Genomic DNA, 22030 nt, shown 5'->3' on the forward strand with positions numbered 1-22030 from the left:
GGAGTTGGATCTTTATCCCTAACCTTCTGAACAACGAATTGAGAGTGCTTCCCAACAGACAGTGGAGTGTCAAATTAGATTGATTTACAAATAAAATGCGACTACTTTCCCTAACAATCATGGACTGCAATAGTCAGTCCATCGAAGGTTCTACAGTCAACTCCACAGTTACTGTCGAGTATTAGTTCTACTAAAAAAAGCACATTTTAATTTAATTAGATACATTTCCTTTGGTGATTTGACTATTACCTCAGTGTCTGTCTATGGGGCTGTCAATCGTTTATTCGGTTAACGTAATTATTTTTGAGTTTCCAAAATAGTGTAAACTCTTGCCACCTCACAGAATTCAAAGTGAGTACAAGTTGTTCTGGTATAATGCATGTTTTGTCAACACGAATTTGTTATAATGTGATTGGCAATTTGTGAACAATGTTTGGGTAACCGAAACTTTCTACGGAGCAGGTATAGCGATCTTCTACAGCACAATTTTCAATAGCGGTTTTCCGTAACGTGATTTTCTATAGCATGGGGTTGCAGAGGGACACAACTGCCGGGTTCTAGCAGAACGACCTGTAACTAACCTAAACTCTGCAATATCATAAGACATGCTGCAGTGGGTGTGACTGGTCCCAAATCTCCCAGTGAACTCAAATCGCTTTCCAATTCCTCCTTAAATTCACCCTCACTGTAACATCTCCCTAGATCCAGTCTGTACATCCTCTCTGGGTAATGCTGTTGCAATTTCAAACTGTAGGATCTTGTTGTTTCTTGACAGAAGTGGGTACTGCAGATACTGGAGATTAGAGTCAAGATTAGAGGGGTGTTGGAAAAACACAGCAGGTCAGACAGCATCCGAGGAGCAGGAAAATAGACTTTTCGGGCAAAAGCCCTTCATCAGGATCTTGTTGTATCTGCCAAACTTGTTTCTGAAATCCCTGCCAATTTCAGGTGTAATTTTGGGGGTCAAATGTATTGATTCCTTTAAGTGCCTTGAAAGATTGGCTCATATCTCCAATCATCTAAACGTAAGTGGTGAAGATCTGGATTCAATTCTCACCTGCTTCTGAAGAGATTGTTTAAAAAATATCTAAGCAGACGATAACTGTACTTTAATTGACTCGGAGGGCAGGGATGGTGGAAGGCGATTTCTTACACTCACTCCTGCAGTGAACTTAGCAAAAGAACAAGGTGGACAGTTATAAATATTCAATCTCCAGGCTTTCTCCAAACATCAGCTTCAAAGAGAAATCCATAGGTTACAATTTCACTCCCACACTATCTACTAATGATCAAAGTTAAAGATCACACAACACCAGGTTATAGTCCAACAGGTTTATTTGGAAGCACTAGCTTTTGGAGCGCTGCTCCTTCATCAGGTGGCTGTGGAGCTGGAACATGATCCTGTCCCACTAGCTACCTGATGAAGGAGCAGCGCTATGAAAGTTAGTGCTTCCAAATAAACCTGCTGGACTACAACCTGGTGTCATGTAATTATCAACTTTGTACACCCCAGTCCAACACCGGCACCTCCACATCATGGCTACTAATGATTAGTCACATCCTCCTTCGATTAATAATCAGTTTGGAAGTATTGTTGAACCTTTTGGGAAAAAGGAGGTATCTTTGCTGGCTGTTTATAAGAGCTACCCAGGTCCTTTCCTGTCCTCTAGCAAACTCTTTCTTTGCCATCTGCAGAAGTTCCCAATTATATATGCATACTCTTTAATACCTACCTCCTGCTCAGCTCTCTCCAAACTCTCCTTTAATTCCACCTTGTTGATCAGGGAGCTGATTTCCACATCCACATCCATCTCTTCCATGTGGTCGAATCAGTGAGAATTGAAAGTGCCCTGAGAAACAGAGAGCAGGGAACGAGCGTGTGTACTGTAAAAGGACAAAGTGCCTCCTGAGAGTTTTATAACCGTGGACTGGTTGGATAGCCAGCATTAGTGGGTGTGTGTGTGTGGGGGGAGGCAGTCACACTGAGCAGCAAGTGGGTCCTGAGAAAGGCATGCACATCCATTGCTGCCTGGGTTTGGGTTTGGATTGGGAGATGAGCGGAGGCCAGGGAAGAGGATGCACCTGACTTGACACAATGTTGGAAAGCAGCCCTGACATGTGGGGAATGCATGACCTTGAGGTCAGTGAACAAGCTCATTGCCAGAGTGAGGTGGTGAGGCCATGGGATGGAATGAGTGCTTGTCAATCAAGGACGGGATTGGAGCTCAGAGGGGGGGATGACACTGAGACAGAAGCATTTGAAACCCATATGATTGACGTTTGCTGATCTGACGCGGGAGAGAGAATGTGGAGATTAAATGTTAATTTGTGCCCCTTATGAAAGTTCATGGGACCAAAACAAAGCTCCTTTTCTTTCACAGCTGCTCTAGATAGAAAATGATCCAGAATCACATTGGAGGTTTGGGGAGGTGACACAGTGGGGGTAGGGGGGCTTCTTGAATGTAGCTGTTTTTCACAGTAAGTGGGAATGGCTCATTCTCAATGAGGTGGTGAAAGCAGAGACCACCGATAATTTCAACAGAAATTCAATAGTTACTTGAGGCAACAAACCAGCAGGGCTACGTGGATAAAGCAAGGTAATGTGATTGACTGGATTGCAGTGCAGAGAACAGTCATGGACTCAGTGGGCCAAATGATCTCCTCCTTTCCGTAATGACTGATAGCACAGAACTTCAGAAATTGCTGATAAAGAGACATATTGTCAAAGCATTTCCTCTTACAGTCATCAGGACAGGTTTGCAAGGAAGCCAAATCTCATAGGGAGCAACAATTCATACTGCAGGAGAAAAGAATGCTGATTGTTTGGCGAGTCAACTTTGGTTGAGGCCTTGATGTAGGGAATGGACCAGTGAACTAGCAAGGTATTGATCATTCTCAACCAACCCATGCTTGTAAAACTCAGTCTGTTGTGACCCTTACTAGATGTGATTCTGTGACTGGGCAGCCTTTACTCTACATTCCTAAGTGTGTCAAAGATTACACAAACAACCAGTCTGAGACCATCAGTCAGACTTACAATGTGACTTGCTTACTTTTGCTGAAAACAATGCATATTCATACCCAGGGCCTAGCCCTGTTGTAGGAGGAAGATGGTTATCCGGACTTTGCACATTTTTAGAATCATAGAATCCCTACAGTGTGGAAACAGGGCATTTGGCTCAACAAGTCCACACTGACTCTCGGAAGAGTAACCCACCCAGACCCATTTCCCCTACCTTATTATTCTACATTTGCATCTGACTAATGCACCTAACCTACGCATCCCTGAACACAATAGGCAATTTATCATGTCCAATTCACCTAACCTGCACATCTTTGGACTGTGGGAGGAAATCGGAGCACTCAGAGGAAACCCACTCAGACACAGGGAGAATGTTCAAACTCCACACAGACAGTCACCCAAGGCTGGAATCAAACTTGGGTCCCTGGCGCTGTGAGGCAGAAGTGCTAACCACTGAGCCACCTTTTCATTCAATGAAAACTGGGAGGACATCGTTCTCTGGTGCATTCTCCATGGAAATGCCTCAACCAATGAGAGTCTACTTCCCTACCAATCAGTAATCGGTTTGGCGTGTAGTATCAATTGTTGGTCCCTTTGAAATTTGGCATTCTTGCGTCAGTCCTGGTGAATGTGAGATTGAAAGCTCTGCCATTAAATTCAACAATTTTTTAGAGATATAAATGGGCCTCAGGTCAGGAGAAGGTGAAATTATGAAGGGTGACTGCAAATATGGTCGAAGTGTTATCATCTAATGAAGTTCTGAAGGGATGGTTCTTGTTTGACATAGTGACTGTGAGTTGTTTCATACTTGAGAAGGCAGGTGGAGGCTTGACTTAACTTCTTATTCCAAAGATGCAGCAATTCCCTCAGTATTTTCTCTGGATGTGTCAGTCTGGGTTACGTGCTCAACTGCCTGAGCATGTGTTCTGACGCAGCTGTGAAGTCCACATCTTCACAGCTCTCTGGAGAATTACAATCCAAAACAATGATGTGGATGTGAGGAATAAATGGGAATGAAATTTGTCAATGGGACTTGAATAAGACAGAATCTGAAAGATTAAGCTAACATCACAAGCAAAGCTCTGTCCCATCAAGATAAAATGAACTGTCCCTGGGAGGTGCTAGCCAGTTGTCCGCATACCTGTTGGCTGTACTGTAAAATTAGACCTGATTGTCTTATAATGACAAATATGTAATGTAACTAGCTATTAATTAATATGTAATAATCCTTTACTGCTTGAGTAAGGCTGAACCCATCTTCTAGGAAAAAGTGAGGTCTGCAGATGCTGGAGATCAAAGTTGAAACTTTATTGCTGGAACAGCACAGCAGGTCAGGCAGCATCCTGGGAACAGGAGATTCGACGTTTCGGGCACAGGCCTAAACTGTACAAACTTTACTCATAAGACAACTCATCCATTCCAGGTATGGGTGGTACGCAATACTTCAAATGTGATTTCACCAGTGCTCTATATAATTGAAATATAACCCTTTTACTTTTGTATTTAATTCCCCTTGCAATAAACTACAACATTCTATCAGCTTTCCTAACTACTTGCTGTACCTGCATACTGGCCTTTTGTAACTCCTGCACTGGGAGCCCCTGGTTCCCCTGCATTTCAGAGCCCTCACCTGATTCCTGAAGAAGAGCCTGTGCCCGAAACGTCGAATCTCCTGTTCCAGCAATAAAGTTTCAACTCTGAACCCATCTTCTATTTAAGGTGTCAGAGAGCATCCTTCTGCAGCTGGTATCAGGAGCTTGATTTATTGAATGGCATTGCCAGCTCAAAGGTAGGAAAGTAAATTAAAAACAGGTATTAAGGAGGCTACTAAGGGATACAGACAGGTCAGGTGAATTGGCAAAGATCTGACAAGTAGAGTCTAATGTTGGAAAATGTGAAGGAAGATTAAAAATATCTAAATGGTGAGGGCTCTGAAATGCAGGGGAACCAGGGGCTCCCAGTGCAGGAGTTACAAAAGGCCAGTATGCAGGTACAGCAAGTAGTTAGGAAAGCTGATAGAATGTTGTAGTTTATTGCAAGGGGAATTATAAACAAAAGTAAAAGGGTTATATTTCAATTATATAGAGCACTGGTGAAATCACATTTGAAGTATTGCGTACCACCCATACCTGGAATGGATGAGTTGTCTTATGAGTAAAGTTTGTACAGTTTAGGCTCTTATCCTCTGGAGTTTAGACAAAGTGACTTGATTGAAATCTATAAGAACCTGAGAGATAAAAACAGAATGCACTGGGGAAACTCACCAGGGTGGGTAGTATCTATACAGAGAGAAACAGAATTCATGTTTTGAGTCCTTTACAACTCTTCATAAAGTTTCAAATTATATTGGACTGAAAACGTTAGGAGAGTGAAAGGTTAGGGAGGGGGTAGCTGGGAGTGTGGATTCAGAGCTAATTGGATCTTTGTAATTTACTACCCAGAGTGAGGTGGATGCCAGAACATTGAGAAAATTTAAGGAAGAGAGAGACAGATCTTTAATTAGTAATGATAGAATCGCTACAGAATGGAAGCAGGCCATTCAGCAGCACTGAAATGTTCTATGAGTCCCCACCAATCCTCCAAAAAGCATCCCATTCAACCCCGTATCCTATAACTCTGCATTTCCAATGGCTAATCCACCTAACCTGCACATCTTTGGACACTCTGGACAGTGGTTAGCACTGCTGCCTCACAGCGCCTGAAACCCGGGTTCAATTCCCACCTCAGGCGACTGACTGTGTGGAGTTTGCACGTTCTCCCCGTGTCTGCGTGGGTTTCCTCCGGGTGCTCCGGTTTCCTCCCACAGTCCAAAAGATGTGCAGGGTCAGGTGAATTGGCCATGCTAAATTGCCCGTAGTGTTAGGTAAGGGGTAAATGTCGGGGTATGGGTGGGTTTCGCTTCGGCGGGTCGGTGTGGACTTGTTGGGCCGAAGGGCCTGTTTCTACACTGTAATGTAATCTAATCTAATCTAATCTAATTTAGCCTGGCCAATCCACCTAATCTGCACATATGTGGACATACTGTTTTAACGGATAGTGGGGATCCAGCAGGAAAGTGGAGTTGAGACTGAGATGAGATCAGTTATGATCATATTGAATGGTGGAGCTCGCTCAAGGGATTGAAATGCCTCCCCCACTCTTATGAATGGTGGAGAGGAGGCAAGTGGCCTACTTCTTTGCTATTATGACAGCAACTGAACATGTGCCTAATAAAGTATATAAAAATATGCAAATACATATTCATCCTTTTTTAAAAATGGCTTGGATGCAGCATCAACAGCATAGGGACCTTGACTCTGGCATGTACATTGAAGTTCCTTGGGTGAAAAGGTATAACCACATTCCTTTCACTAGTTGCAGTGTGGGCCTCCGGACGGCTAGGGGGTGCTGTGTGGAGCCGGCAGCGCCGCTCCTGCCGCTGTGCTCTCGTTGTTCTTCATGATGGCGGCGCCTTGAGCTTCGCGGATGTTGCTGGTGTTCTTCGCGGAATCGCTTTTAACAGGGTGGGCAAAAAGATCAACTTTGAAAAAGAAACTTTCCCAATAACAAAAATAAAACTTTTTAAAGGGAGAGAAGCGTCAGCTGCAAAGTGAAAATAAAGTGCAATATTGGGAGGGAATAAGTATCACTTGGATAGAGAATGACAACAACTTCCTGTAACTGGGGAGAGAAGGGGATTTAGAACATTTAGCTCTTTGCAATTATTTATTTTCATATGAAAGTGCTCTTTTGCAAGTTAGTTGCAATTTAGCACTTAGCTAATTTAATCCTGCTATTGCATTCTCCTGTTATTGACTTTCTGTTTCGTAATACTTCTCCAAAACAATTTCTTATTGAGTATGTGATAGTGATACATGTTGAATTATCAGTATTCATTTGCAAGTTGTTTTTATTGTTATGTTGCATTCTGTTAAAATTGCATATGCTGTTGACAGATTACAGAAAATGGGAAGCGTTTGTTACCCCCTTCCCCCATTCCTCACCCCCACCCCAACCAATAAACCACCTGAGGAGTTCTAACTATATGATTGCTAATTCTAAAATTCTTTCATCGTGTTTTGAGGGTGCCAATATTTTCCACCTGTCCCTAATTGCACTGAAGAAGGTGCAAGTGGGATTCTTTCCAGGATTTTTGTATCTTCCACATTGAGGTAACTAATACATAGTTCAAGGTCAACATCAGAAGTCACACAACACCAGGTTATAGTCCAACAAGTTTATTTGAAATCACACATTTTTGTTCACCTGCTTGTTCATCAGGTGAAGTGGACTGAAATAAACCTGTTTGAACTAAAACCTGGTGTCATGTGACTTTGGACTATGTCCATTCCAGTTCAACACTGGCACCTCCTCATCAAGGAGAAAGTGAGGACTGCAGATGCTGGAGATCAGAGCTGAAAATGTGTTGCTGGAAAAGCGCAGCAGGTCAGGCAGCATCCAAGGAGCGGGAGAATCGATGTTTCGGGCATAATCCTGAAGAAGGGCTTATGCTCGAAACGTCGATTCTCCTGTTCCTTGGATGCTGCCTGACCTGCTGCGCTTTTCCAGCAACACATTTTCACCTCCTCATCAAGGTCAAGATGTTGTATGACTTGGAGGTAAAGACATCCCAGCTCTTCATGAAATGACCTGGTGTCCTGATAATTTCCTCCCTTTTTGTCAAATATAAACTGTGCATGAGGTATGGGGAATAGTGTCTATATGAAATATTGATTTTTCTTTAAGCATCCATCACAGTGGAACTCTGCATCCATTCCCCACTGTCCCCTGATGGGTTTCAAAAGAATTGCCACTACCTGTTTGGCATCAATGGTTCCATCATTGATGTCACTTTTTACTCAATCTATGTAGTAAGGTTGCCAACTCTGACTGCAGGGTGGTAACTGAAACCATTTGGGAATAGGTATGTGTGTTTGTCTGCCGGGAAGCAAAATAAATAATCATCAACAACTCCTGGGGAACTGTGAATAGCTTCTGAGGAGAGAAAGCATTTTGAAAGATTGTAGGGTGAGCACGAATCATAAATAGTTTGCTTTTTTTCTGGCATGAAAGATCTATTGAGAAGTTCAACTCCCACCTGACCACTGAACAAGACTTGTCCTGTGAATATCAGACTTGGAAATGAGTTCACAAATGATAGAAAATGTACAGCGAACAGGGGTTAGCACCGTTTCCATGCCCCCCCTCCCCCCAAAAAAAAAGCCTTGAGTATACTTAATGACTTAATACTATATAATCCACGTACTCTTCTTGAGCGTCAGAGGAAGTAATTTTATTCACTCAGATGGTTAGGAATCTTTGGGATTCTTCTCCTCCAGAGAGCAGTGGATACTCAGTCAGAGGTAGATAAAGGAAATCCAGGAATATGGGAATAAGATGAGAGAGCGGAGTTGAGATCAAAGATCTATCGCAATTTTCTTGAAAGTGGCAGCAGCTCAAGGAGCCAAATGGCCTGTTCCTATCCCTAGTTCTTATTTTCTTATGTGCAGACAGTTTTTGATGTTTACAGTAGAACAGTGTGGTGTTTAACTGGGTCACTATAGTAATTACTCTGTTGGTTTGAATAAATATTTTATTGGCAAGGGATTGAGAACTGTGGTGGTAAATGATTCCATAAGATTCCAATTCCATTCTATTGAAACTGGGCAGAGGATTATTGGCTGTGGAATAATGGATTTCAGGATAGAGAATTGTAAATGTGTGGTGACGTTCTGAAGCTGGGAATCAGGCAGTGTTTATTTGGAACATTCCGTCAGAAACTTCAGTGATTAGGGAGTCTGTAATAGTGTGTGCATGGGCTGTGGGAGAGTATAGGAGGAGATGAGACTGTTAGGAGTACGTGGAGCGACTGTGGTAGGAGAGTAAGTAAGTGGGAGAGAAAGTGACAGGGGAGAGTGTACAGGGTTGTGGGAGGGGATTAAATGGATGGGGAGAGTGTATGTGGGGTTGTGGAAGGATTGGGTTGTTCAGTCAAAAGACTTTATTACGTCCAAATGTGAAGTGAAACCTAGGAAAGTAGTGTATCTGCCATTTTGCCTTCAGCATTATTGACTGAGTGAACATTGCTGCCAACAGTTGCCAGATGGAAGAGTGCCCATCAGCGACAGTGAGTGAGCTGATAATTGCCAGTGAGATGGCAGAGGCTGCAAGACAACCAGACACCTACAGCCTCCCACTGGAACCAACTCCGGCCCAGGGAGAGGAAGGTCACCGAGCTGCCACTGCAGTGGATAAGCAGCCAGAGGCACTCCCTGTGCCACAAGGCAACCAGGCCCCTGTGGAGGGGCTGGTTGTGGTTGGCAGCTCAGCCTCTGAGCCAATGACTGTTTGCGACAATGGCACCCTGCTGCCGGATGTTTGGGAGGAGGCTGGGACTCCAGGAAGCAGCCGGGTTAACGAATCACCGACTCAGAGCCCAGAGCAGATGAAAGTGAAAGGTAAAGGTCCGCACTGCAAGGGATCAGACCAGAGCTCCAAGATAAATACAACCTCTTCAGCAATACTGGAACATGCATGTGTAACAAATGCAGATTTTTCCAATTTTATTCTTCGGAATCTTCCAGCACAGGAGGTCATGTGTCCATTGAACCTGTGACAGCTCTATCAAAGAGCTATCCAGTTAGGCTGCTCTTTCCCATAACACTGCAAAATCTACCTTTATCTCCTTGCACTACTCTCTCAAACATCATATTACAACTCAACTTGCTGTGCAATTCTTTATCTCTCATGACCCTTTGTAATTTGGATACCTCAATTAAAACTCTCTTTTACTTCTTTTTGTTCTAAGGAGAGCAATCCTAACTTCCATGGTTGCCCGCATCACTGTCCTCTCTGGTATAATTCTAGCACATGAACTCTTCCTCTGATTCTGGAGATTATGGGTTTGAGTCCCACTCCAGGCGCGAAATCCGGCTTGATGCTCCCAGTGAGGGACTGCTGCATTGTCAGAGATGCTGTATCATAGAGTCCTACAGCATGGAGAAAGGCCCTTTGGCCCAAAATGGTCCATGCTGACCAAAGTTTCTGTCCACGTTAACCCCATTTCCGTGTTCGTGGCCCATATCCTTCTAATCCTTTCCTATCCATGTATTTGTCCAAATGCCTTTTAAATGTTGTTAATGTACCCGCCTCAACCACTTCCACTGGCAGCTCATTCCATATGTGTACCACCCTCTGTGTAAAAAAGATGCCCCTCAGGTTCCCTATTTTTCTTTCCCCTCTCACCTTAAACTGATGCCCTCTAGGCCTCGATTCCCCAACCCTGGGAAAAAGAGTGCATTCAACCGATCCATGCCTTTCATGGATAAGATGTTAAAACATGACTCATTCTCCCTCTTGGTTAAATGTGAAAGGTCCATGGGACTAAGTGGAATAAGAGCAAGGGTATTCTGTCTGGCATCCTGCGGAATGAACCGGTTGTTATCAGATTGCTGTTTGTGGGAGCTTGCTGTGCACAAGTTGGCTGTCATGTTTCCTATAGTGCATCAGAGATTACACCTCCAACAGTCCTTTATTTCCTGTAACACACTATGTTTTTTCTTCTTTAATTGTTCATTACTGGCAAGCCCAGCATTTGATGCCCATCCATAATTGCCCCTTGAACTGAGTTTCTTGCTCGGGCCATTTGAGAGGGCAGTTAAGAATCAGCCACATTGCTGTAGGTCTGGAGTCACGTGTAGACCAGACTGGGTAAGGTTGGTAGTTTCCTTCCCTAAAGGACATTGTGAACCTGATGAGTTTTTACAATAGTCAGTGATGAATTCTTGGTCATCACTAAGACTAGCTTTCAATTCCATGGTTTGAGTTGAATTTAAATTGCACCAGTTGCTATGGTGAGATTAGAACCCACGACCTCAGGGCTGTAGCTTGGGCCTTCGGATTACTAGCCCAGTGATACTAGAGCTACAGTGTTATCACTCGCTTGTACAAATGCAAGCCTTTTTTTTGTATTCCCTCTATGTCCCTTCAAAGACTAAGGGAAGAGACCCCAGAGGAAGTGTAGTTGAGATGTTTCCTCATTGTCCTGCTGTCCCTATCTCCCATGCTGGGCTGTAACTGATGCTGATCGTTCTCTTTCCAATGGGGGAGGTAGCAGCATTGAGTGGCTGCACAAGTCCACTGGTTGTCAGCTTGTGCAGCTCTGGTTTCTGCTCAGACTGGAGTGTCTGAATGTGCTTATGGAGACTATCCCTTGACTTATTTCCCCGCAGAGAACATGGACCTTCTGGAGACAGCGCAGGTACTGAGTGAGATTGCAGGCCTCCCCCTGGATGAGAATGACCGGCCTGAAGCCGAGGAGCAGGCTGAACCCCTGACTGAGAGGCCTGAGCGTCACCTCTTAGTCTTGTCGACCGTGGCCCGCGAGAGCCTGGAGCTTCAGGTGCCCCAGGAGGCAATGCTGGAGCTCCCCAATGGCATCAAAATGTACGGAAAGGACCTCGCAGCGATCACTGAACTTCTACACCCGACTCAGGTACCATCCGCACAGCTGTGAGGGTTGGACTTGCAGGAATAAACATTGCAAAACCTTTCCAATCAATGCAGTGAGGCAGAAACTTGCTCAAGGAGTGTTTGATGGGGTCAGTGTAGAAGACGCTTCACTCTGTTTCTGACTCTGTGCTGTCCCTGTCCTGTGAGTGTTTGATGGGGTCAGTGTAGAAGACGCTTCACTCTGTATCAAACTCGGTGTTGTGCTGTACCTGTCCTGTGAGTGGTTGATGGGGACAATATAGAGGAGGCTTTACTTTGTATCTAACCCCATGCTGCCCCTGTCCTGTGAGTGTTCGATGGGGTCAATGTAGAGGGAGCTGTGCTTTCAGTTATAAGAGTAAAGAAGGTTTCATTCTGTACTTAACCCTGTGCTGTCACTGTCCTGAAAGTAAGTAAAAACAATGACTGCAGATGCTGGAAACCAGATTCTGGATTAGAGTGGTGCTGGAAAAGCACAGCAGTTCAGACAGCATCCAAGGAGCAGGGAAATCGACGTTTCAGGCAAAAGCCCTTTATCAAGAATTCCTGATGAAGGGCTTTTTCCCGAAACGTTGATTTTCCTGCTCCTTGGATGCTGTCTGAACTGTCCTGAAAGTATTTGATGCAGTCAGTGTCGAGGAAGTTTTACTGTGAGTTTAAAAGAATAGAGAGAGCTTTACTTCCAGGTTACTTTCAGCTTAAAAATGTAAAGGGAGATTTATGTTCAGTTTAAAAGAGTAGAGAGATCTTTAATCTGTATCTAACCTCATGCCATACGTGTCCTAGGAGTGTTTGATGGGAACAGTATCAAGGGTACCTTCCTCTGTATGTGACCCCATGCTTTCCTTCTCCCACCAGTGTTTGACAGGGACAATGTTGAGGTAGCTTTAGTTTTGATTTAAAAGAATAGAGGGAGTTTGACTTTGTTTCTAACCCTTACTTTGCCTCAGTTAGGAAGATTTGCACTTGCTGTGCCTGTAGTATTTCTCACCCAAATACAAGAAAAAACTGTCACTTGCCAATCACAAGTGTTAATCTCTGTTCAGACTGTGACCTTTCAACTCCCAGGTGCTCCTCCAGACGGGACCACGGAAGTTCACCTTAGCAACAGCTGACACTGTGATCTCATCTGGCTCTTTGCTCTTCACCGTATCGCAGGAGACAAACCAAGAGGAACCACTGGCAAAGTCACAAGGTAACATTGGCGCCATTTCTCAGCTCAGTACTGCAGCTTCCTGAACTCATATTTCTTGAACATAGATCTTTACATAGTTTCTTTACGTAGATCCAGAAGTGGAAGCGGAAGGGAAATTGTACAAGTGCTACCTCTGCAGTTTGACCTTTAATCGCCGTGGCAACTATGTCCGACATAAGAAAATCCACATGGTTAACACTGAGGTGGGTGGTGTGGTTTTTTTTTGTACCTTTTGCTTCCAGCTCAGTAATGTTACCTGTCTGCCCCTGAAATAGCCCAGCAAGGCACTCCGTTACATTCAATGTGCAGGCTCATCTCCACCTTCTCAAAGGTAATAATGAACTGAGAGCAATCAATCACCTTACTAGTGACAGTATCAGCTGGTGAATGAGCTAAGGAAAACTACTTGGGACCCACAGAGCAACAAACTCCCAGCTGTGGATATTTTGACTTAACCTGTAAAGATACATTATGATCCACCTCTGGAGTGGGTGGGTCTTGAACCCTAGTCTTTGAGCCCAGAGATTCGGGACACTGTTACTCTGCCTCAAAGAAGCCCTCAACTCTGAACTGTACACTGGGACTGTGCAACCAGTTAGTTGATGGCAAGCAGGACTGTGCTGGCTGTATGGTTGATCCCAGGAGTGGGTTAAGAAAGGAGAAATCATCTGGAATTCTGTAAAAGACCACTTTTGAAAATAGGCATGTGAGTTTTATGTATGGTGCTATGTGATGTCCTGTGACCTTTCTGATTCAGGGCAGACAAAGAGTGGTTCCTAAGGAAGCTTTGAATGAATAATTCCTTTCGCTTTTGCTGAATGAGGAAAGAAAATTTGTGGGGAGTGAAAATTCTGTCATTTCTGCTGAGAACCAAGGAAAGGTTCTGAGTGACTGGGAATTGAGTCATTGATGTTTCACAGTGATGGGCTGGTTTGGTTTCTCCACCCCTCCCCCCAAAGTGTGGAATATGAAAGAAAAGTTATTTATAAATTGACCTTCACAGCTTCAGGATGTACGTTTGAAGTCTGGTCACTGTTGCAGTGTTTGAATAAGTAAGTGAGCCTAAGAATGGAATAAATATCGGTCAAGTCGGCGTGGAAAGGGGAGCTCTCCTTTTGAATTGTGTGTGATATCTGAGTGAAGCGACGTCCATTTAATAACTCATCTGAAAGATGGCACCCTCTGACAATGCAGCACTCTGTTAGAGTTGCTCTGGAGGTACCTGCCTGAATTTTGTGCTTGAGTCTTTGTTCTTAATCCCTTGACCGGCAGAGTGAAAGTGACTGACAGTGTGGTGGGACGGGGAGAGTCAACAAGACATCCTATGCCCGGTCACTGTGGAGTGACCACAGTGATGTCCATTGGCTGGTCTAGATTGGGTCACGTGGGTTGACCGAGAGAAAGTTTAGATGTTGAGAATCGAACACGAGAGGCACCATAACTAATCCTGTCCTTGCTTTGTTCTGACGTCTTCTATTGGGTCAGTGGCAACGATTAAGGATCCTGAAAATGCAATCTGTGTTTGTCTCCTTAGTGCTAGGGATTAAAGCCAACGTGAACCTGCCGTACTGAGCAACACTGAGTGAGACAGCTGCTGTTAACTCTCTTTCCCCTCCTCCTCTTCCCAATCTCTGTCCACCCCTCCCTTGCAGGAAGATGCCAGATACAAGTGCCCACACTGTGATCGCCAGTTCATCCAGCACTGTGACCTGCGGAGACATGCTCACATTCACACAGGGACACAGCCCCACAAGTGTGACGTATGCAGGAAAGGCTTTCTCAGAGCCAGGTATGGAGAGAGTTTGCGAGAGCACAGGCTGAGCCACCGGTCATTTCTTCCCCCTCCCCACCCTGGCTCGCTTGTGGTTCAAAACAGGGCATGTTGGAGAAACTCAGCAGATCTGTGGAGAGAGCAGAGAGTCAACATTTTGAGCCCAGTGACCCTTCTTCTGAAAAGGGTTTGACGAGAGGTCACTGCACTTGAAACGTTGACTGTTTTTCTCTCTGTCTGTACAGATGCTGCCAGGCTTGCTGAATTTCTCCAGCACTTTTCGATCCCTAGGTCTTTGTTTGGTTTCAGTTTGTGGGTCATATTTTGATTTACTCTAATTTCAGTGATCTGGTGGTCCACAAGAGATTCCACACCAAAGATCGTCCGTTCCAGTGCAGCCAGTGCCAGAAATCCTTCTTCCAGTCCGGTGAGTGTATCGCAGGGATCTCCACAATCTACTCGATTGGACTGCAGCCTGCAACTCACTGCTGCATATCTGCTAATTGATGTAGAAAACAGTTCAATCCCATTACAATCCTCATTGTTACCAAACACCCATTCCAAGTCAAGTTTCAGCAAGAGCCATCACCTCTCCTCCTCAAGTCAGAATACTGAATGGACTCACAAACTCTTAACATTAGCCTGTACCTGTGTTTTGGTTTTTGCCGCTGTTTACCTATTATTTACTATCTCTGCTACGTAACTCTGTGATCTGCCTGTATTGCTCGCATGACAACGCTTTTCACTGTGCCTCGGTACATGTGACAATAAATTCAATTCAGTTCTTCCCTTTCACCAAACATTTTGAGTTAGACCTCAGCACTGTGTCACCATTCCCTGGTTGATGTCCGTCTCTCTGCCTCTCACTGGTCTTTGACTAAGCAGGTAAAAGGTTCAAACCTTCCGTCCTTTCTGGGTTGGCTTCAAGTGTATGTATCTTGCCCGATGGGTTCTATCTAATCGTCTGGGTTGTAGGAGCTCATCAAAACTCTGTCCACTTGACACTGGTGTAGCTGCATGGACACCAGTGTATCCCTCACTGCCCCCCCCCCCCCCCCCACTCCACGGGAACAGCAAGAAGATCCAGAAATAACCACAGCTCAGGCTCCTTCACAATGATTTATCATTTTAGAAACAAAAGCTGTTCAGTCCTCTCATCTGAGACAGACAGAACTTGAATGTGACCCAGCGGAAAGTGTTTGGTTATTTTAATGTACAGAATGCCTGTAATTTTGAACCATGTGGCTTTTCTCAGTCTTGCCCTTGATGATGTGTCACATGTCAGGTATCGTAAACATCAGCTTGACATTAAACGTCGCTAAAGAGCTCCTGACCCCTGCTGAAGGTTTCGTGTACACAGACTCCACACAGATCTGCATTGAGCACGATTGTGATTACCCCCAGAGTTGAATAGTTCATTGATTGGCTGTGCCAGATGGTTTGGTAACCATATGTCATGCATCAGATTAGAAACCGTGGTACCCAAAGAGCTAAGATTGATCCTGAGTTTCTTCAATCAGATTTGTGCCACATTTCGGATGAGACTCCTTGTATGGGGATTGGGAGGGTGATTTACACTTGGACACTGGTTATTTTGGAGAACGAGTTGGTGATGGAGGTAGCTCAGAATAGTCTTGGAGCTGAGCACAAGTGGAGAAGTCAGACAGAACTGACAATGACAGTGCTGACACTTCTATAGAACGCTTCTTGCAGTTTTGGAATGGGAATTGGTTCCCCCTTGGTCCTCCCCCCTGCTCCCAGCTAATCGAGAAGTGGAGTGGCCAGTCGTTATGGTATCCTGACCAATATCAGTTTACCACTGATAAAGATTAACTAACTGCTCATTCACCGCATCTCTATCGTTGCCACCTTCCTGTGTGTGGGGTGGGGGAAGCAAATGCCACTGCTGAAAGAGTAATATTAAAATTACTCCACGCAAACACAAACTATTTGTGGATTAATCAGAATTGGAAAGAACTTGCTTTTTTTTAAATCGCTCCTTCATGACCACAAGGCCACCGCAATGTTTCACGGCCAATGTAGGACTTTTAAACTGCTGTAATGAAGGAAGTGGGACAGCCAGTTTGCACACAGTAAGCAATGAAGAATAGCATTGTGATAATGACCGGTTTCAATGATATTGGCGGAGGGGCTCTGATAGTTGTTTTATAAAACCAAGTTGGTTTGTTCTTTCTTTCCTAAAAGTGGTTCATTATCCTTTCTGCTGGGGGAAAGGAAAAAATTACAAAATCTATTGGTACAGGCAAGTGGGATGGGAGAAAAGCTAATTGAGAGACGCAGTGATTCCTCAACGCTTTAGCCAGGGTTGTCCATCTGACTGTACAGCATGCTTCATGGAGATTACACTCTTCAACCACAGAACCATTCGGCCCATCAAGCCTGTTGTGGATCTTTTGAAAGAATGATCTAATTCGGTCTTAGGTACAGCTTGCAACCCCTCACTTCCCATACCATAAAAACACAAACATATAAAACCCCCCGCCCATTTAGTGTTCTTCAAGAGTGTGGTCAATTGCCCTTTGAAAATTCAGATGGAACCTGAAACTACCCCCAACCTTTCATGTATGGCAAGGGGTGGGGTCTGTGTAAGTGTGGGTGTGTGTGTATGTATATGTATGTATATATATATATATATATATATAGAGAGAGAGAGAGTGTGGGGGTGGGAGGGTGTGGTTGCAGTGTTAGTGTCACTGACCCAGAGGCTCAATCTAATGTTCTGGGGCCAAGGAATCAAATTCTGCCCCCCCGGTCCCCCCGCCATGGCATCTGTTGGAATTTACATTCAATTAATTACAAAATCTGAAATTTAAAATAAAATAGTCTCAGTGCTGGTTGCCCATGAAACCATCAATTGTCATAAGGAAGTATCTGGTTCCCTAACATCCTTCAGGAAGATTTTCTGTTAATCCGCTGTCCTTACCTGTTCCAACGTACATGTGACTCCAGACCCACAGCAATGTGGTTGACTCTGAAATGGCCTAGCAAGCCGCTCAATTCAAGGAAAGTTGAGCATGGGCAACAAATGCTGGCCTCAACAGTGACACCCACATTTCGTAAAAAAAATTCCGATCTTAAGAACTGCCTTTGTGGGAAAGTGTTCTGCTCAGGGATGTGATTTCTCGTTTGCGTGACTGTGTCCCTTGGGGTAAGCGATGTCTGGTGATGAGTCAGCTGCAAACTGAACAACCTTGTGGCAACTATGGGATATATTCCATTGCTGAGACTGGCAGTAACCCTTGCCATTCTATACATTCCTTCCTTTGCATGTGGGCTACGTGTTAATATGACAAGGGCTATCAATCCAGTAAATTCTTCATGGTACAGGAACAGAATACTTCAGTGTTATGGTCATGAGCTTACACCTCTGCTTCCCTTCCCCCTCCGCATTTTACTGCTTCTGACTTTCTGTCATCTTCTTTGAAAAACAATGTCTTCTCCAGTGATATTGACTGGTCACTACATTAGTATGGTGCAGAAAGCAGTGACCATGCTCTGCTGCGATAGTGTCTCTGATACCAACTGCATTCTGCTGTGTAACAGGGTCAATTGCACTTATTTTGGGTATGGTGGTATCCCATTCAATTGTGGCACAAAAGCAGAAATTGCTGGAAAAGCTCAGCAGGTCTGGCAACATTAGTGGAGAGAAATCCAAGTCAGCGTTTCATGTCCAGTGACCCTCAGAACTGCAACAGTTCATTATCAGATTGCTCTTTTTGTGGGTTGGCTGGTTTCCTCTGTTAAACCACAGAGCACAAACTTGATCCACATGCTCTGTTTAGTGAGAGTGGCTAGGAACCGTGTAGTTAGCTCTTGTTCCCCTAGGTAAGGGGGAAAGAAATAGCATTGATCATGGACCTAGCTCTGAGTCACCATCCCCTGACCAAATGGTGAAAAATGTGTGTGTGTGTGCACAAGACAGACGACTCCCCAGTGAACACATTTTGTCTCATTTAAACAGGCTGTGACTACTACTCTCCATCTGCTTACATGAAGAAGAGTCACTTGGAAAAGCTTTATCAAATGGTAGTTATTGTTTATAAATTGTTTTGCAGGGTTTGGCAGAGTGAGTTAGTTGGCGGTAATGGAAGAGACAGAGTAAAAGGGAATTAGGGGTGAATGAGCAGAGGGCGTGGAACCTTTTCCGAGGTGTGTTATATTCCACAGGTGACCTGCGCCGTCACATTAGAAACATCCACATGACCAATGCCCGAATGCTGAGCTGTGGCCATTGCAGGAAGAAGTACACCAAGGAAGCAACACTCCTTCATCACATTCAGACAGTACATCAGGATGTGCTGCTACAGACCCTGCAGGACCAGGGCCAACACAGCAGGTATGTCAGCAGACACCAAAATTGGTGGTATAGTGGATAGTGAAAGAGGTTACAAAGGGAGCTTGATCAATTGGGCCAGTGGGCTGAGGAGTGGCAGATGGAGTTTAATTTGGATAAATATTGCATTTTGATAAAACAAACAAGGGCAGGACTTATTCAATCAATGATATCGCCCCGGGTAGTGTTGTAGAACAGAGAGACATAATCAGGTCCGTAATCCATTGAAATTTGCATCACAGGTAAACAGGGTGATTAAGAAGGCATTTAGCACACTTGCCTTCATTACTCAGACCTTTGAGTCTAGGAGTTGGGTCATCATGTTGACGTTGAACAGGATGTTGGTGAGGCCGCTTTTGGAGTACTGAGGGCCCCGCAGTTGCAAGAATATTATTAAATTGGTGAGGGTTCATAAGAGATTTACAAGAATGTTGCTGGAGGGCTTGGATTATAAAAATAAGCTGTTTTTTTTTTACTGAAACGTAGGAGGTTGAGGGGTGACATTATAGAGGTTTATAAAATCATGAGGGGTATAGATAAGGTGAACAGCAATGGTCTTTTCCCTAGGGTGGGGATGTTCTAAACTAGGGAGCATATTTGTAAGGTTATTGCTGTTGCCTCTTTGTCTTCTCTAATTTATGCACAGCATGGTCCCATAACCCAAAAATGCCATAGTGACTAGACAATCTCTGTTGAGGAAAGGTAGGGCTAACACTAGTGTTTTGCAAAATTACCAGCTGAGGCTGGTCCTTGATTAGCATCTCATCAAAGAGATGCCACTTTCCAACAATACAGGACTCTCTGGTACTGCATTGGGAGTGTCAGCCTGGGTTCAGTAGTCAAAGCTGTGAATTATCTTCTGACTCCAAGGCAAGAGTGATACTTACTGAACATGTTCACACCCATGAACAGTAGAAATTTATTTTCACCAATTTTTATGTAAAGATAACTAGTGTGAAGAGATTCCAGCTCATATGGTTTTTGTGTGTGTGTGTGTCTCTCTGGATTGCAGTGAGGTTAATCTATCAGGGATTGGAAATACAGCTGACACTGAAAGTCCCCTTCACACGTACGGGCCTGAGGATGTGGAGGCAAGCTCTGCCAGTTCAGGTACAGAAGACAAAAGTTGCAATCTTGCTGACAATGACCTTGCTGGGTGGATTAACATGTTGCATGAGAGATAAGATATACAGGCCACAGTGCTTCCTGGTTTGAACCATGTTGAATGGTTTCAGGAAGGGAGGCTTTACCTGCAATTCCTCAGTCCAAATGTGCTGTAACTTGTGGTCTTTGGGTGATCAGCCACGAGCAGAGATCATGTCCAGCATGGGGATGCTGAGCAGCGGTGAATTTCCCTTGCTTTGTTTCACATGTTCACAGGAATTCTTTCCCCCCCCCAAACTTCTAATTGCAAGCTCAGCACAAGCAAAAGGATTGGACACTGTGATCCTTTCTGGTCTGTAAGGATAAAAATTAAATTGCATTCATATCCCTGGGATGTCCAATCTAGTCAAAGGTAATAAATATTTTTTTATAGAATCCCTACAGAATGGAAACAGGCCATTTGGCCCAACAAGTCCACACCGACCCTCTGAAGTATTTCCCACCCAGACCCATTTCCCTACCCTATTACTGTACATTTCCCCTGACGAATGCACCAAGCCTTTACATCCCTGAATACTATGGGCAATTCAGCATGGCCAATCCACCTAACCTGCACATCTTTGGATTGTGAGAGGAAACCGGAGCACCCAGAGGAAACCCACGCAGACACGGGGAGAATGTGCAAACTCCACACAGTCGCCTGAGGCTGGAATTGAAGCTGGGTCTGTAGCACTGTGAGGCAGCAGTGCTAACCACTGAGCCACTGTGCTACCCTTTCTAAAATTCACTCATAAGACATGGGGTCACTGGCTAAGCCCAGCTTTTATTGCCCATCCAAGATGGTGGCAAGCTGCCCTCTTGTATTGTGACAGTCCAGTGGTGAGACAGGCACCCACAGCACTGCTAAGGAGGGAGTTTCAAGATTTTGACCCAGTGACAGGAAGGATGGTTTCTAAGGCGGGACTTTGATGGGAAATTACATTGGTGGTGTTCTCCAAGGACCTACGGCCCTTGTCCCTCTTTGTAGTTGAGGTTACATGTTTGGAAGGTGCTGACAATGGAGCTTCAGTGAGATACTGCAGCACATCTTGTAGATGGGGATACCCTCCTGTCACTGCACATCATGGAAGGAGGAAATGTTGAGGATGGTAATGTTGAAGGTGGTGGATGGGGTACCATTCAAGCAGTCTGTTTTACCCAGGGCTGTTAAATGGAGCTTCACTGAACCATTTGCGAGTATTCCATTGGCTTGTGCCTTGTAGATAGTGGATAGGCTTTGGGGTGTCAAAAGCTGAGTTCCTTGCCGCAGTGTTCTTGGCTTCTGTGTTGCACATTTGAATAAGATTATTAACTATAAAGTAATGGCAACAGTGTGGATCAGGAGAGAGAATCAATCAGCTATGCTTCAATGCAAGAGTAACATGGCTGAATGGACGAGCATGGTATGTAATATGCAAAGGGTGGTGCGTGTATGGAATGAGCTGCCAGAGGAAGTGGTGAAGGCTGGTACAATTACAACATTTAAAAGGCAAATGGATAGGTACATGAGCAAGAAGAGCTGAGAGAGATATGGGCTAAATGCTGGCTAATGGGACTAGATTAGTTTAGGATATTGGCGCGGATGAGTTCAACTGAAGGGTCTGTTTCCATGCAACTCTGACTCGATCTACCACTTCTTGTTCCATAGCATTACCAGTCAAGGCAGAAAGGAATGAAGAGACCTCATTGGCAGAGGTATCAGCTACAGCATGTGACACGGAGAGGGGTCAACTCCTGGTACCCACAGTCACAGACAACACAAGGGAGCAAACTGGGGCTTTTCTTGGGTGCAGTGGAACAGTACCCAACCTTGTGCTGATAGATATGGAAATCACAGGAACCACGGAGGAGACAGCAAGTCCCCTGGGGGGGCAGAGAGTGTGAAGTGCATTCTCCAGCAATATAATGACTCATCCAGCTTGTCCTTTACTGAATACTGCACCCTGGGTGTGTCTGCCCTTACATCCACATGCAAACATCACCAGTCAAAATGTATTTCAACATCAAACCAAAAACATGTTCATACCTTCAGCTGCTGTAAAGAATATAAAAAGGTTGTATATTTTAACAAAGAAA

General features: G+C 44.5%; 2 protein-coding genes across 4 annotated transcripts in view; one reads left to right on the plus strand and one right to left on the minus strand.

Annotated features, from left to right (window-relative positions):
• The window catches only part of ankrd2 (ankyrin repeat domain 2 (stretch responsive muscle)), a 35560-nt gene extending 33602 nt beyond the window's left edge, over positions 1 to 1958 (minus strand). Inside the window, exon 1 of one of the 2 annotated variants that reach the window (XM_087998757.1) lies at positions 1734 to 1958. In XM_087998757.1, the coding sequence (XP_087854883.1) occupies positions 1734 to 1820 (87 nt within the window). In that variant the 5' untranslated portion in view covers positions 1821 to 1958. The remainder of the gene's footprint in view (positions 1 to 1733) is intronic. The other variant, XM_043712227.2, reaches the window with a different exon arrangement.
• Positions 1959 to 6447: 4489 nt separating this feature from the next.
• On the plus strand, positions 6448 to 22030 carry LOC122561304 (uncharacterized). Of its 2 annotated transcripts, XM_043712985.2 has the most exons (10): positions 6448 to 6525; positions 9098 to 9459; positions 11233 to 11495; positions 12560 to 12686; positions 12777 to 12889; positions 14339 to 14475; positions 14802 to 14884; positions 18646 to 18814; positions 19824 to 19921; positions 21603 to 22030. In XM_043712985.2, exons 1-10 carry the CDS (start codon positions 6488 to 6490, stop codon positions 21836 to 21838), a joined length of 1626 nt encoding a protein of 541 aa, XP_043568920.2. In that variant the 5' UTR covers positions 6448 to 6487; the 3' UTR covers positions 21839 to 22030. The 2 variants fall into 2 exon arrangements, with proteins under 2 accessions (XP_043568920.2, XP_043568921.1); XM_043712986.2 differs by lacking the exon at positions 19824 to 19921 and having other exon boundaries at positions 21603 to 21769.

This window comes from Chiloscyllium plagiosum, unplaced genomic scaffold (assembly GCF_037043375.1).
Source record: "Chiloscyllium plagiosum isolate Xiang-an unplaced genomic scaffold, Cpla_swu_hap1 HiC_scaffold_22, whole genome shotgun sequence".
Taxonomy (NCBI): domain Eukaryota; kingdom Metazoa; phylum Chordata; class Chondrichthyes; order Orectolobiformes; family Hemiscylliidae; genus Chiloscyllium; species Chiloscyllium plagiosum.